Source organism: Mustelus asterias, chromosome 14 (genome assembly GCF_964213995.1).
Source record: "Mustelus asterias chromosome 14, sMusAst1.hap1.1, whole genome shotgun sequence".
In the NCBI taxonomy this organism is placed as follows: domain Eukaryota; kingdom Metazoa; phylum Chordata; class Chondrichthyes; order Carcharhiniformes; family Triakidae; genus Mustelus; species Mustelus asterias.
In genome coordinates this window covers 58,961,874-58,974,181 of record NC_135814.1, presented here as the reverse complement: position 1 = coordinate 58,974,181, position 12,308 = coordinate 58,961,874, and the positions used below count along the sequence as shown (strand labels likewise).

Sequence of the window (12,308 nt, the reverse complement as noted above, 5' to 3'; positions counted from 1 at the left end):
CCACATCTCAAACGAGGGGCAAGGTTAAGAAGGCTGGCCTTTATGAATAACCTCAGCCGGTACGGGAATGGAATCCACACGGTTGGCATCACTCTGCATTACAAACCAACTGTCCAGCCAACCGAGCTAAACTGATTTGGGATGATCCTGAAGCTGTGAAAGATATTATATAAATGCTGGGCATTCTTTTCAAGGTAGTACACCATGGAAAAATGGCCAGCAGTGCCACCTCATAACTCCAATAGCCTTACTTCCAAACACAGTTTAGATTCCACTGAACTACTTGGTTAGACCTTGTCATAGACTTCATCCAGAAATAGACACCAGATAAATACCAAGAGAGGCAAGGGTAACTGTCCTTGACACGAAGGCAGCAACTCAACCAAGTGTGGTTCGAGAAGCCCTACTGTGATTGGAGACATGCAAGATGATCATTGTGGTTGTCAGCAATCAATCACCACAACTTCAAACATCTTTGCTGGAATTCCTCAGGGTAACATCATTTTCCTAACCATCACCAGCTGCTTCAATGACCTTTGCTCTGATACAAGGTCAAGCATGGGACAGATCACTGCCTATTCTATTTCACAGCGAGATACCCTCAGACAATGACACAATAGGACATAGGACAACATTCATGTTGGGCTGATGGGCAGCAAATATTACCAGACATCCAAGTGCCAGGGAACAGTGATCTGCAACAAGAAGCAACCACATTTTCTGACCTGCAATGGCACCAGCATCAGGGTTCCCATAACCATGCTACAGAGCAGGCAACAGACAAGATACATTGCAACAAGTGGCTCACTTCCTAATCTTTGAATGCCTCTGTAGCATTTACATGGGTTAAGGCAACATGGAATGCCATTGACTAAGATGGGCGCAGTTGCAACATTCTAGCAGATTGACACCATCCAAAATAAAGCAATCTGCTTGATTGAGCAACTGAACACCACATCCGGCTCATTCAGCAGAGGTGCACAGCGATTGAAGTACATAGAGTCTACTGCAAGCTTGTCTAAACTCCAGCCTACAGACTGGGTGCGGTCCATGAAGTCCCCCAACCCGGTCCCCAGAGATAGTTTTCAAAATGTCAGTAAGTGCAGTGGGAGGTTCTTAAAGAAACTGCTCCTCCAGTCACAGGCTGCTCCGCTCCAACATTTGCTGCTCATAGGCTCAAACATGCCTGTTGGAGACTGCCTGGTTAGGGAAGGAGGGAGGGACATGATCCGGGCCAAGGGAATAGAGGGTGATTGAGAGCGAGACTTGCTCTGGGCCAGGAGGATCATGATGTGGAGATGCCGGTGTTGGATTGGGGTGAACACAGTAAGAGTTTTAACAACAACAGGTTAAAGTCCAACAGGTTTATTTGGTAGCAAACACCATTAGCTTTCGGAGCGCTGCTCCTTCGTCAGATGCAAGATTCCACTCCATCTGATGAAGGAGCAGCGCTCCGAAAGCTAATGGTATTTGCTACCAAATAAACCTGTTGGACTTTAACCTGGTGTTGTTAAAACCCCAGGAGGATCAAGCATGAGAGCCTCACCCTGAGAACGCCGCTCCAGGCCAGAAGAGGCTGGACACATTGATGTTGACCAGGCGTATGGGTGAGAGGAAGAGAGCAGGAGAGCTCTTGTCTCGCTCACTCTTTGTCTCAGGATTCTCATTCACTCTTAGCCCCAATTATCAGGCACTCTTACCCTGGATGACGATGAGTGAGAACCCGGAGACTGGGAGTTATCTGAACATTCACACACTCACTCTTTTACCCTCTTTATTATTCTTTTTTTTAAAAAATGTATTATTGTGACTTTTTTTGCTGAGCAAGTTGATTTTCTTCATACACAGCTCTTTAAAAAAAAAAATCCATCTTTAATATTGTGTTAAACACCATCTCTCTGAAATTTGTTCATCGAGTGTGAGAAAAATTGAAATGTGGCCCTCTACTTTAACGGTTGGACAAGCCTGGTCTACAAGATGCACTTCAACAAAAACTCCCATCCTCTTGATCTCTACCAAGGGCAAGGAGACCAGGGAAGCCACAAGATCATCAGCTCTATATTCTTAAATATTCTAATTTGGCCACATTCCACCATTAGTCTCTACTGGGTCAAAATCCTGCCATTCCTTGCCTAACACCACCAGATGAGGAACAAGGAATCTGGCATTAAAAGATAATGTACCATTACATTCTGAGGATAATCTGCAATGAGCAATAAATGTGATCTTTCCAGAATAACTTACAACCTGGGCACAAAAACTAAAATAAAAACTTGGTGAGTAACTATTTGTGGCCAATATGAATGATCCAAACCTGCAATTCTTTTAGCCGTGGGGAGAGGAAATATGATACTTCATTGCAGAGCCCAACATGTACAACTATGGGTCTGGCATACTTGAAAAGGGTATCAAGTTTTTCCTTCTGAATTGTGAAGCCATGAATTTAACAAATTATTTAGTGTTGGGGAGGACATGCATTAACACTGTTGGCTTCCTGAAGCACCAAGCTCACACAGAGAAGTTTTATAATTAAATGCTTACCAATAACCTAAGTGCCAATATACAGCAGATAAAAACATTTAACACAAAATGGAAAGCCACAGGGGACTCACCAAGAATGACTGCCAGGAAGACCTGTTTTAGTAGTCTCTCTAAGTGGCTGCTGGTTTTAACGAGTACTGGCTGTTTTGCATTTGGCTTGCAGCCAGCTACATGAATCCCTCACTTCAGAAACCCAACAGCAATGATGCAATAGAAAGTTAGAATCTCTAACTCTTAAGAACAGTCAGGGTCAGATTATTTAAGTCATCAATATTACAAGGTAAGCATATGGATTCAAGGAGCCACTGCTGACATGACTTGATGAACATTGGCATATAGCCTCACTTTCCTACTTTGATGCACGCTAACATCTGCCTAAATGTTTGTTTTTTGATCCTTCTCTTTCCAGTTTATTCCTCCATTTCTCTCCCAGTCAGTCCCCATCTGTTTTCTTCTCCTCTAGTTTTCTTCTGGCAAAACAACTTGTACTTTATCTTTTCACTTCAGTTCCCCGTAAACAGTGTGATTCACATTGTGACCACATAACACAGACATGCATGGACCCAGCATTAACAGCATAAAGCTGCCAGCCACTTGCATACAAGAGAATACATTAACCACAGCAGGTCATATGGCACAAAACAAACACGTCACAATTAGCTGGAAGTTATGAAAAACATTGTGATGCTGCCAACATTACATACTGATGTTTGCGCAGCTCAAGTTAAACAGCCATTGCCATTTACTTTCCTTAACATAAACATGATACTCTTCCTGTAATTTGCTTCAAGTCAAATGGCACAGCTTAACTACAATACATTTTTCAAAATTAGAAGCTAAAAGCCTCCAAACAAAGGGATTTGAAAATTATTAACTTATCTGACAAGGGAATAGTAAACAAAGATTAAACAGAATTATTGGCTTTATTTAGAACCCAGGTGGTCATGAGCAGTCTTTTAAAAAGTCTGACTGAATGGACTTTTTGCAGTGGTACGTTGCAGCATGAACAGTGAAAACAAATGGCCAACATTAAAACCATTTTAAACACACTGACAAATTAGAAACAACTTAACAGTAGATCTCCTAAAATGTAAGATGGAGGAACATGACCAATCAAGAAGAATGCAACTGAAGTATCGATTCCAACCTGCGAGAGAACAGGAAACTTAACTCGGCTGTCAACCACAGTTGTATTTTTCTGCACAATTACAACGATTGATGTTGATATAGTGCCTGTAACACAATTAACTTTCCAGCGGCCTTTTAAACAGGCTCTAATGTGAATGGTAAGTGTATGCAAAAACAGGCCGAGAGAAATCAGAATAAATTTCATGTTTCAAGCTACATGAAGGACGTTGTAATACAGTGTCAGTCTTCTGCCTCTTACAGATACAGTGTCTCAAAATCAGCAACTTCAGGACCCAGATTTCCGGTCTTGTTAGTTTTCTGTTTGGGTGGTCTGACTATGCAGAGTGTTCAGAGCATGATTTTTAAGTAAGGATTGCAAAGGGCAATTTTGAAAGAAAGAAAGACAATGCTACAAGAAGAGCTACAAAAATCTTTGAAGCTGCTTCAGATCAGTATTTCTTTACCAGAATTGTGGCAGAAGCTCTGTTTATTCATTTAAATGGAGTTCCCGCTGCATTTCAGTGAAGTGTTGGTGGTGAAGCGGGAGCAGCTCCAAGGAATTTCCCAGCCAACATAGAATCATACAGTGCAGAAGAGGCCCTTTGGCCCATCGAGTCTGCACAGACACATTTGAAACACCTGAACTCCCACCTAATCCCATCTGCCAGCACCTGACCCATAGCCCTGAATGTTGTGATGTGCCAAGTTAAATGAAAGATATCGGTGAGAAGGCAAAGTCAGGTTGGCAACTTTAAAAAAAGTCCGGTTTTCCGATAGTTGGACTTGAGACACAGTATCTGGATTGACATTTGGTACTGCAAAAACAAAATCCAAGTTAGATATCTGGAAACACATTCTAGTTCAAAATATCTTCAGGCTACAATACTGCATGTTCAAAGCTTCATAGAACCATCACAGAATTCCTACAGGGCAGAAGGAGGCCATTCGGCTCATCAAGTCTGCACCACCAACAATCCCACCCAGGCCCTATCCCCAGAACCTCTCATATTTACCTCACTAATTCCCGTGACACTAGGGGGCAATTTAGCACATCTTTGGACTGTGGGAGGAAACTGGAGCACCCAGAGGAAACCCACGCAGACACGGGGAGAACGTGCAGACTCTGCACAGACAGTGACCCAAGCTGGGAATCAAACCCAGGTCCCCGGAGCCGTGAAGCAGCAGTGCTAACCACTGTGCCACCATGTCAAAGCTTAATTCGTTACTTCCTTGAAAAATTCTGTGAAATCAATTTCTCTTCAGTAAATGAACCTTTTTCAAGATTGATTCTATCTGAAGTTCAGTTAATTCAATATAAGTAAAGTCGAGCAAAACTACAATTTAGTTTTGTAATTAAGTATTTAACATTAATTCAAGTATACAATTAAAAATACTTACCACCAAATGGAATGATGCAAACATTGTGCTTAGAAGCCAGCTGTACTATCTTGACCACATCAGAATGACAGCCTGGAATACCAAGGAACTTTGATATAAAAACATATACTGTACAGGGCTAAAGATGCAACACTCCTGGCTGCAATTAGTTATTCAGACAACATAGAATATTGCAAGAGAAAAAATGCACATGTAATCTGAGCAGAGTTGTCCTTTAGAAACATATTTTTCATGTTTAGCGAATTCTAGGTTCATTCTATATATTTACCCAAACATATGCCAGTTTGTGTTTTTTTGCTGTCACTTTCAAACTACTACACTTACTTGGCCAAATTACAACATCTGGAACTCGTTCAACTTTGCCTTCACGGAGAGCAAAAATCTCATGTAAGCAATGGCCTGCATTTAAAAGAAAGTGCAATGGTTGATCACAAAATAGTTTGAATATTTTATGTCGATATTTTTAAAAAAAAATCAGATTTCTTACCGTGGGACCGTATTAATCTATCCTCTGGATCTTGTGAAAATGGGATACCCAAGTCCTTTAGTTCCTTCAGGCATTCTTCATTTAGAATGGACAATGGGAGATCTTCCAAATTTGGTGTAGTCTTCAAAGTGAAAAGTGTCATTAGCTTCCATAAATTATTTAAAGTTTTCTAAAGTTTAAAGTTTATTAGTGTCACAAGTAGGCTTACATCAACACTGCAATGAAGTTACTGTGAAAATCCCCTAGTCGCCACACTCCGGAGCTTATTCAGGTACACCGAGGGAGAATTTAGTATGGCCAATGCACCTAACCAGCATGTCTTTCGGACTGTGGGAGGAAACCGGAGGAAACCCATGCAGACATGGGGAGAATGTGCAGACTCCACACACACAGTGACCCAAGCCGGGAATCGAATTCTGGTGCTGTGAGGCAGCAGTGCTAAAGACTGTGCCATTGTTGTTCAACTGCAAAAGAGCATTCACTCAAGTTAGCATTCTTGCCAAAAACTAAGCACATCTTAAAGCAAGAATGCATTTTTTTTAAATTGCTAGGCCAAACATTTTCTAATTTTTCAAAATTTCTCACTTAAATACCTAAAAAGGTTCATAAATCAGACCAATATTTGAGCACCAATATTTTGTACTGGGAAAAATAATTTTAAAAACCAAAACCCAAGTTGGGCACTTCTTTTGCTTTTTCAGGTTCAATAAATCATACAGAATCTGTTGCTTATTGTATACGAGATATCAAAGGAATGTCAAAGAACTCTCGTGCGTAACTTTCTTACCCTTGGGGTCGTTCTGTGCTCCAAACTTGCTCCAAAGGATTTTTCCATCCACTCCTTCAAAGCTGGCAGTACCATGCCACTAAGTCGATATCTGAGCAAGAAACTTTCACTTATCAGTTACCATGAACTGAAGTGCCATATTTTACACAAACCCTCATGTCCAACAAAAGAATCCTGACCCCATGCATTGTAAAGAAATTTCTGAGTAAACGATTAATGTAACAATGTATTTGAATGATCCCATGTACACAAGGAGGAAATGGTGTTTTTGACAAGTTTAAAATACTTTCCTATTTTTATGAAATTATGCTTTAAGTGAATTTGGAAGCTAGACATAGCCCTGCAGAACTTTAAATGTTCAATATTTTAAATACTTACTTGTTCTAGGGAGAAAATTCTAAAACCTACAAAATATAGTTCTGGATTTAGGAACTATCTGATACGCTTTAAAAGTCAATTAACAGATACCAAATCAATTATCATAGAATCCTTACAGTGCAGAAGGTGGCCATTCGGCTCATCGAGTCTGCACCGAACACAATCGCACCCAGGCCCTATTCCTGTAACCCTACATATTAACCCTGCTAATCGCCGACACTAGGGTCAATTTAGCACGGCCAATCAACCTAACTTGCAAATCTTTGGATATTTAATATTAAATGATGAAGCTAACTCTCTCCAGTTTCAAAAAATATTCTAAAATCATATTAACGCAAATTGTACATCAATTCCAAGAAAAATAAATATACTTCACTGGAACTCTTGCCATATTCATGTTTAAAGGATTCAAAGCATAAATGTCAGGTTAGGAAAATGCAGATAATTATTCAATTGGAAAACAATAAATACTTCCTTCCTCGACTCCTTTTCAAACTGTTAAAGGACTGGGTTGGTTAGTTATTCATTCTGATCTAAATTGAGCTTAGCTGCTGTATTCCTTGTTAGAACTTCAAAAGGAAAATTGTTAAGAAGAAACAGTTTGAAGACAATCACTTGGAGTAGTAGAGGATAATTTCAATTTGTTCCAAAGATTTATAAATATTAATGTGCAGGGTTTACTTGAACAGCAATAACTATAACGTTGAATGCGTAGTGAGAGAACTTCACTGAATAAATTATTACAATCTGTCTCAGACATGCAGATTTAGAAAAGTTAAGAGAAAATGAAATCTTAAATACCATGATATCTACTTATTGTAGTGCACAGTCACAAAAGATGTGAATTTCTCTCCAAAGGGTTTGCTGAAGAGCATTGATACAAGGCACTAATGGAAATATTTCACCTGTTCCATTATGAAGTCTGACTTTAAACCGTGCGTTAGTCTGTGGTTGTCATTGTGAGAGTGGTGTCAAAATTGCCTATTAGTGATTTTGGCCTGATCTTAGAACAATCGAGCTGGAGACCATGGAGTCCTTCCAGTCATTTCCACAAAATCCACTGAAGTTGTTAAAGAGAAGGATGAATCAGCAAGATCAATGGACTTGAAAAACACATACCTGTCTCTGAATCTATTGTAAAGAACAATGGCTTGACTCAGGTAGCGTCCAAAGAGTCAAAAACTCAAGACTTCCAAGATCAAAAAGACACCAAAACCTCAGATTGACAACAATAAGTTAAAAATAACTTGAACAGTCTGAACTAAGCTTGCTGAAAGAACCTAAGCTACAGGTGCACAAAGCAGAATACAGAAATGGCAGTCCAGGTTGATGGAGAAACAAAGGAAGATAGTGCTTTGAAACAAATGACTTGACTGCAATTAATGCTGATCCTGTGGAACTACAGAAAAGAATTCAAGTTCTGGAACATAAATTAAATCTTCAGAATGACAAAGTGGTTGCTTGTGAGGGAAGAATTGAGCAAAATGTGTGCTGAGCGGGGGAAAAATTTAAAACAATCCATGACCTAGCTAGAAAAAGAGTATGAGGATTTCCTGACTGAGCATCACTGTGACCATAAGGCAAACTCCTGGAACAGTGAGAGAGAACCATAACCCTGCATTTAAAACAGAAGAGGGCAATTCAGTTATTTGACTGGCTGAGATTCTTTCTTCCAATTTGGATAATAAAAATTAATATCCAAATTTAACTCCAAAGTTAAAATCCAAAGATAGTTATCGACTTCAGAAGTGTAGTGGAGGACATGCCCGTCTATATCAATCGGGATGAAGTAGAAATGGTCGAGAGCTTCAATGTTTTTAGGTGTCCTGGTCCCCCCATGCTAATCTATAGTTCAGAAAGCCCACCAAACCCTCTACTTTCTCAGAAGACTAAGGAAATTTGGTGTGTCCACTATGACTCTCACCAAATTTTACAGATGCAGCATAGAAAACATTCTTTTTGGTTGTATCACAGCTTAGTATGGCTCCTGCTCTATCCAAGATCGCAAGAAATTACAAAGGGCCATGAACGAAGCCCAGTCCATCACTCAAACCAGCCTCACTGGTTTGAGTGATGAACTGGGCTTCGTTCATGGCCATTGCCCATTGCCACTGTCTACACTTCCTACTGTCTCAGAAAAGCAACCAGCAGAATTAAGGACCCCGCACACCCCAGACATGCTCCCTTCTACCTTCTTGTCGGGAAAAAGATACAAAAGTTTGAGGACACGTACCAACCAAAATACAAAAGTCTGAGGACACGTACCAACTGACTCAAATACAGCTTCTTTCCTGCTACCATCAGACTTTTGAATGGACCTACCTCGCTTTAAGTTTCTCTACCCCCTAGCTATGACTGTAACACCACATTCTGCACTCTCTCCTTTCCTTCCCCATGTACAGTATGCTTTGTCTGTATAGCATGCAAGAAATAATACTTCTCACTATATACCAATACATGTGACAATAATAAATCAAATCAAAAACCTGAACAAAGTGGTTTACAGACTGTTAAAATCAACAGTCTGTAAATTAGATATTACATTGTCAATATAACAATGTAATATCTAATCCTAAAAAACAAAAGGGCATAATTAAGCCACCAAAGAAATGGAGTTGTGACAGAGAATTTGGTCTCGATTTACAGTTTATACCTAATGGAATGCCAAAATCACAGGATTGTCAGCAATGTTACGACATTGTAGTGCTATACAAAGTGACCCACATTGAACCATTTGTGCCACCTTTAACCAAGGATACCAGAAAAATGCACAAACCGTGCAAAAGGATGATGTTCTGTGATGCAGAACGGAAAGTGAAGCCACCAAGAGTAAAGCAAATTCTCACTTATTAAAGAACTTTAAAGCTTGGGACGTGGGGCGGCATGGTGGCACAGTGGCTAACACTGCGGTCTCCCAGCGCCAGGGACCCGGGTTAGATTCCCACCTTGGATCAGTCTGTGTGGAGTTCGCACATTCTCCCCATGTCTGCGTGGGTTTCCTCCGGGTGCTCCGGTTTCCTCCCACAGTCCAAAGATGTGCAGGTTAGGTGGATTGGCCATACCAAATTGCCCCTTGTCAGGGGGACTAGCTAGCATAAATGCATGGGATTATGGGGATAGAGCCTGGATGGGATTGTGGATGGTACAGACTCGATGGGCCGAATGGCTTCCTTCTGCACTGTCGAATTCTATGATTCATAAAGGTGAACTTTAAATCCTGTTACATGCAGGTGGTCGTGATGGGTTAATCCATTTAATAGCATTGATATGAATAGTGTACTGATCAAATGGGACAAAGGGAGGAGACATAAATATACTGGCTGGAATTTTACCGCCCCGCCCACCATGGGAATCAGAGTGGGCGAGGGGTGGACCATGGAAAGGTCCGTTGACCTTGGAGCTGGATTATAGGGTTTCGGGACGAGCGAGGCCATAAAATCCCCCCCCTCAGTATGCAAGAGCTTAGTTACAACTACATTCTACACATTTTTAATTGGTTATATTGTATAGCTTTTTAAAATTTCATTATTTCGGTGATGACATTTTGTATTTTGGGAGAGGCGTTACAAATATGAAGTTTGTCAGATTGCCATGTCTTGAGGGATTGCCTTCTTAATTTAGAATGAAATGGTGGTTAAAAGATAGTCATGGGACTGGTTTTTGAACTTAAGCAGCAGCTTGGGTGGCTTGGTTGTTAAAAGTTAATGGGGAGCCCAGGTTGTTTTACTGGGCAGAAGTTGCAAAACTATTCATGCTGATCTACAAACCTAACAGGGATTGCCAGGAATATCAGGTGAGCAGTTACATTTTTGTGGGCGGCACGGTAGCACAGTGGTTAGCACTGCTGCTTCACAGCTCCAGGGACTTGGGTTCGATTCCCGGCTTGGGTCACTGTCTGTGTGGAGTTTGCACATTCTCCTCGTGTCTGCGTGGGTTTCCTCCGGGTGCTCCGGTTTCCTCCCACAGTCCAAAGATGTGCGGGTTAGGTTGATTGGCCATGCTAAAAATTGCTCTTAGTGTCCTGAGATGCGTAGGTTAGAAGGATTAGTGGGCAAATATGGGGGTAGGGCTTGGGTTGGTGCAGACTCGATGGACCGAATGGCCTCTTTCTGTACTGTAGGGATTCTATTTTAAAGCTTCTTACAAGAAGGCATTATAGGATTAGGCATCCAAATCGGGTGGGCAATACTCAGTTGAGGAGCTGGGGAAGCAAAAAAGCTGCATAGGAGTAGCATAGGTTGGAGGAGATGCAGCCAGAGAGAGGCTAGCAAAATCCTTGTCCCCAGGGATCAATAGGGGCACAGAAAGCTCCCGGCAAATTTAAAAAGCGCACACCCGTGCTGGATGAGCAGGAGATCAGGCTACTCAAACTCACATTTGCAAAGGGGCGGGGGGGGGGGGGGGAGAAGAAGAGAGAGAGAGAGAGAGAGAAGATTTGCTACCAAATAAACCTGTTGGACTTTAACCTGTTGTTAAAACTCTTAGTGTTTACCCCAGTCCAACGCCGGCATCTCCACATCATATTGTAACTTAACCAGCTCTTTAACAATAAGAGCAGTTCTTTTGTCCTGTCTGTCAGCTATGACATGGTCAACAAGGGTACAGATGTTCCTTCTGCCAAATGGTGACTGGTGTCACCTTTAGTTTCTTTTTTGAGATAGTGGCATTGGTGGGATTCTTGCCAGCCCACTGTCCAGGTAGGTGAAGTGGACGACGTTGAGGCCACCTTTTCTCCTTCAGAGGAAAAGCGAGCAGTGTGGTCCTGAGAAGAGCCTCTCAGTCTCTAAGGGAGCTGCCGAATTCCATTTCTGCTTCCTTCAAATCAAAACATAACCCTCCGGCCTGAACCACCTGTGTGCAGGTTCATGGCTACAGCGCCCCGTGATCCACACCTGCTGCTACATCGCTTGCCCATCACAACTTGTGACAGACTGGTGATAGATGACAGGTGATACAATGATGGACATGACATTCACATGAATTAGATTATAGCATGGGAATATTTCACATCAGCCTCAATCTCTTGTCCTGACCTATCTTGGCCCAGTGGCATGACGAGCCTAGATGGCTAAAGATAGATAGAGATAGTGTGGTTGAGCAGAACATCTCCCATGAGCTCCACGTGTTCCATGACTCAATGCTGACCCATCTTCAAGACCATTGGGTATTTAGATTGGTCTCATCCACCCACTCCCCAGAGGCAAGGAGTGATGGAAGAGCAAGGAACAAGGTTTTGTCAGGACCACAGAAAGAAATGGGCAATTAGAGATTGCATGCTGACTGGAGAGCTCACTAGTATTTTAGATGTTGCAATTTTAGCAGGTCAATTTAGCAGACTCGCAAGAAAGGTAATTGTTGATAACATAAACGATTGGACCAAGGACCTCATTCAAAGGAACTCCCACAATACATGCTCCAAATGGACCATGTCATTCACCTGCATTTTATCAACAAAAATCTTTCTTGCAGTCCATCTAAAAACCAGGGAAAATAAACCAAACTTACAATAGGTTGTGGCATTTGGGTGGAAACCTTATAGAGCCTCAATTTGTCAAGTTTAGCAAAAAAAAACACACTGTGCATTACAAT

The 12,308-nt window shown here is 41.5% G+C and overlaps 1 protein-coding gene across 5 annotated transcripts in view; it reads right to left on the bottom strand.

Moving 5' to 3' along the window:
- Window positions 1-12,308, bottom strand: part of agps (alkylglycerone phosphate synthase) — a 136,870-nt gene that overhangs the window by 91,609 nt on the left and 32,953 nt on the right. For all 5 annotated transcript variants that reach the window (XR_013499550.1, XR_013499551.1, XM_078228480.1 and 2 more), the window contains exons 3-6: window positions 6,342-6,432; window positions 5,555-5,675; window positions 5,392-5,466; window positions 5,068-5,139 (exon numbers count right to left, since the gene is read on the bottom strand). Coding sequence is in view for 3 of the 5 variants with exons in the window: in XM_078228480.1 (XP_078084606.1) it covers window positions 5,068-5,139; window positions 5,392-5,466; window positions 5,555-5,675; window positions 6,342-6,432 (359 nt within the window). In the remaining 2 variants the exon portion in view is untranslated. The remainder of the gene's footprint in view (window positions 1-5,067; window positions 5,140-5,391; window positions 5,467-5,554; window positions 5,676-6,341; window positions 6,433-12,308) is intronic.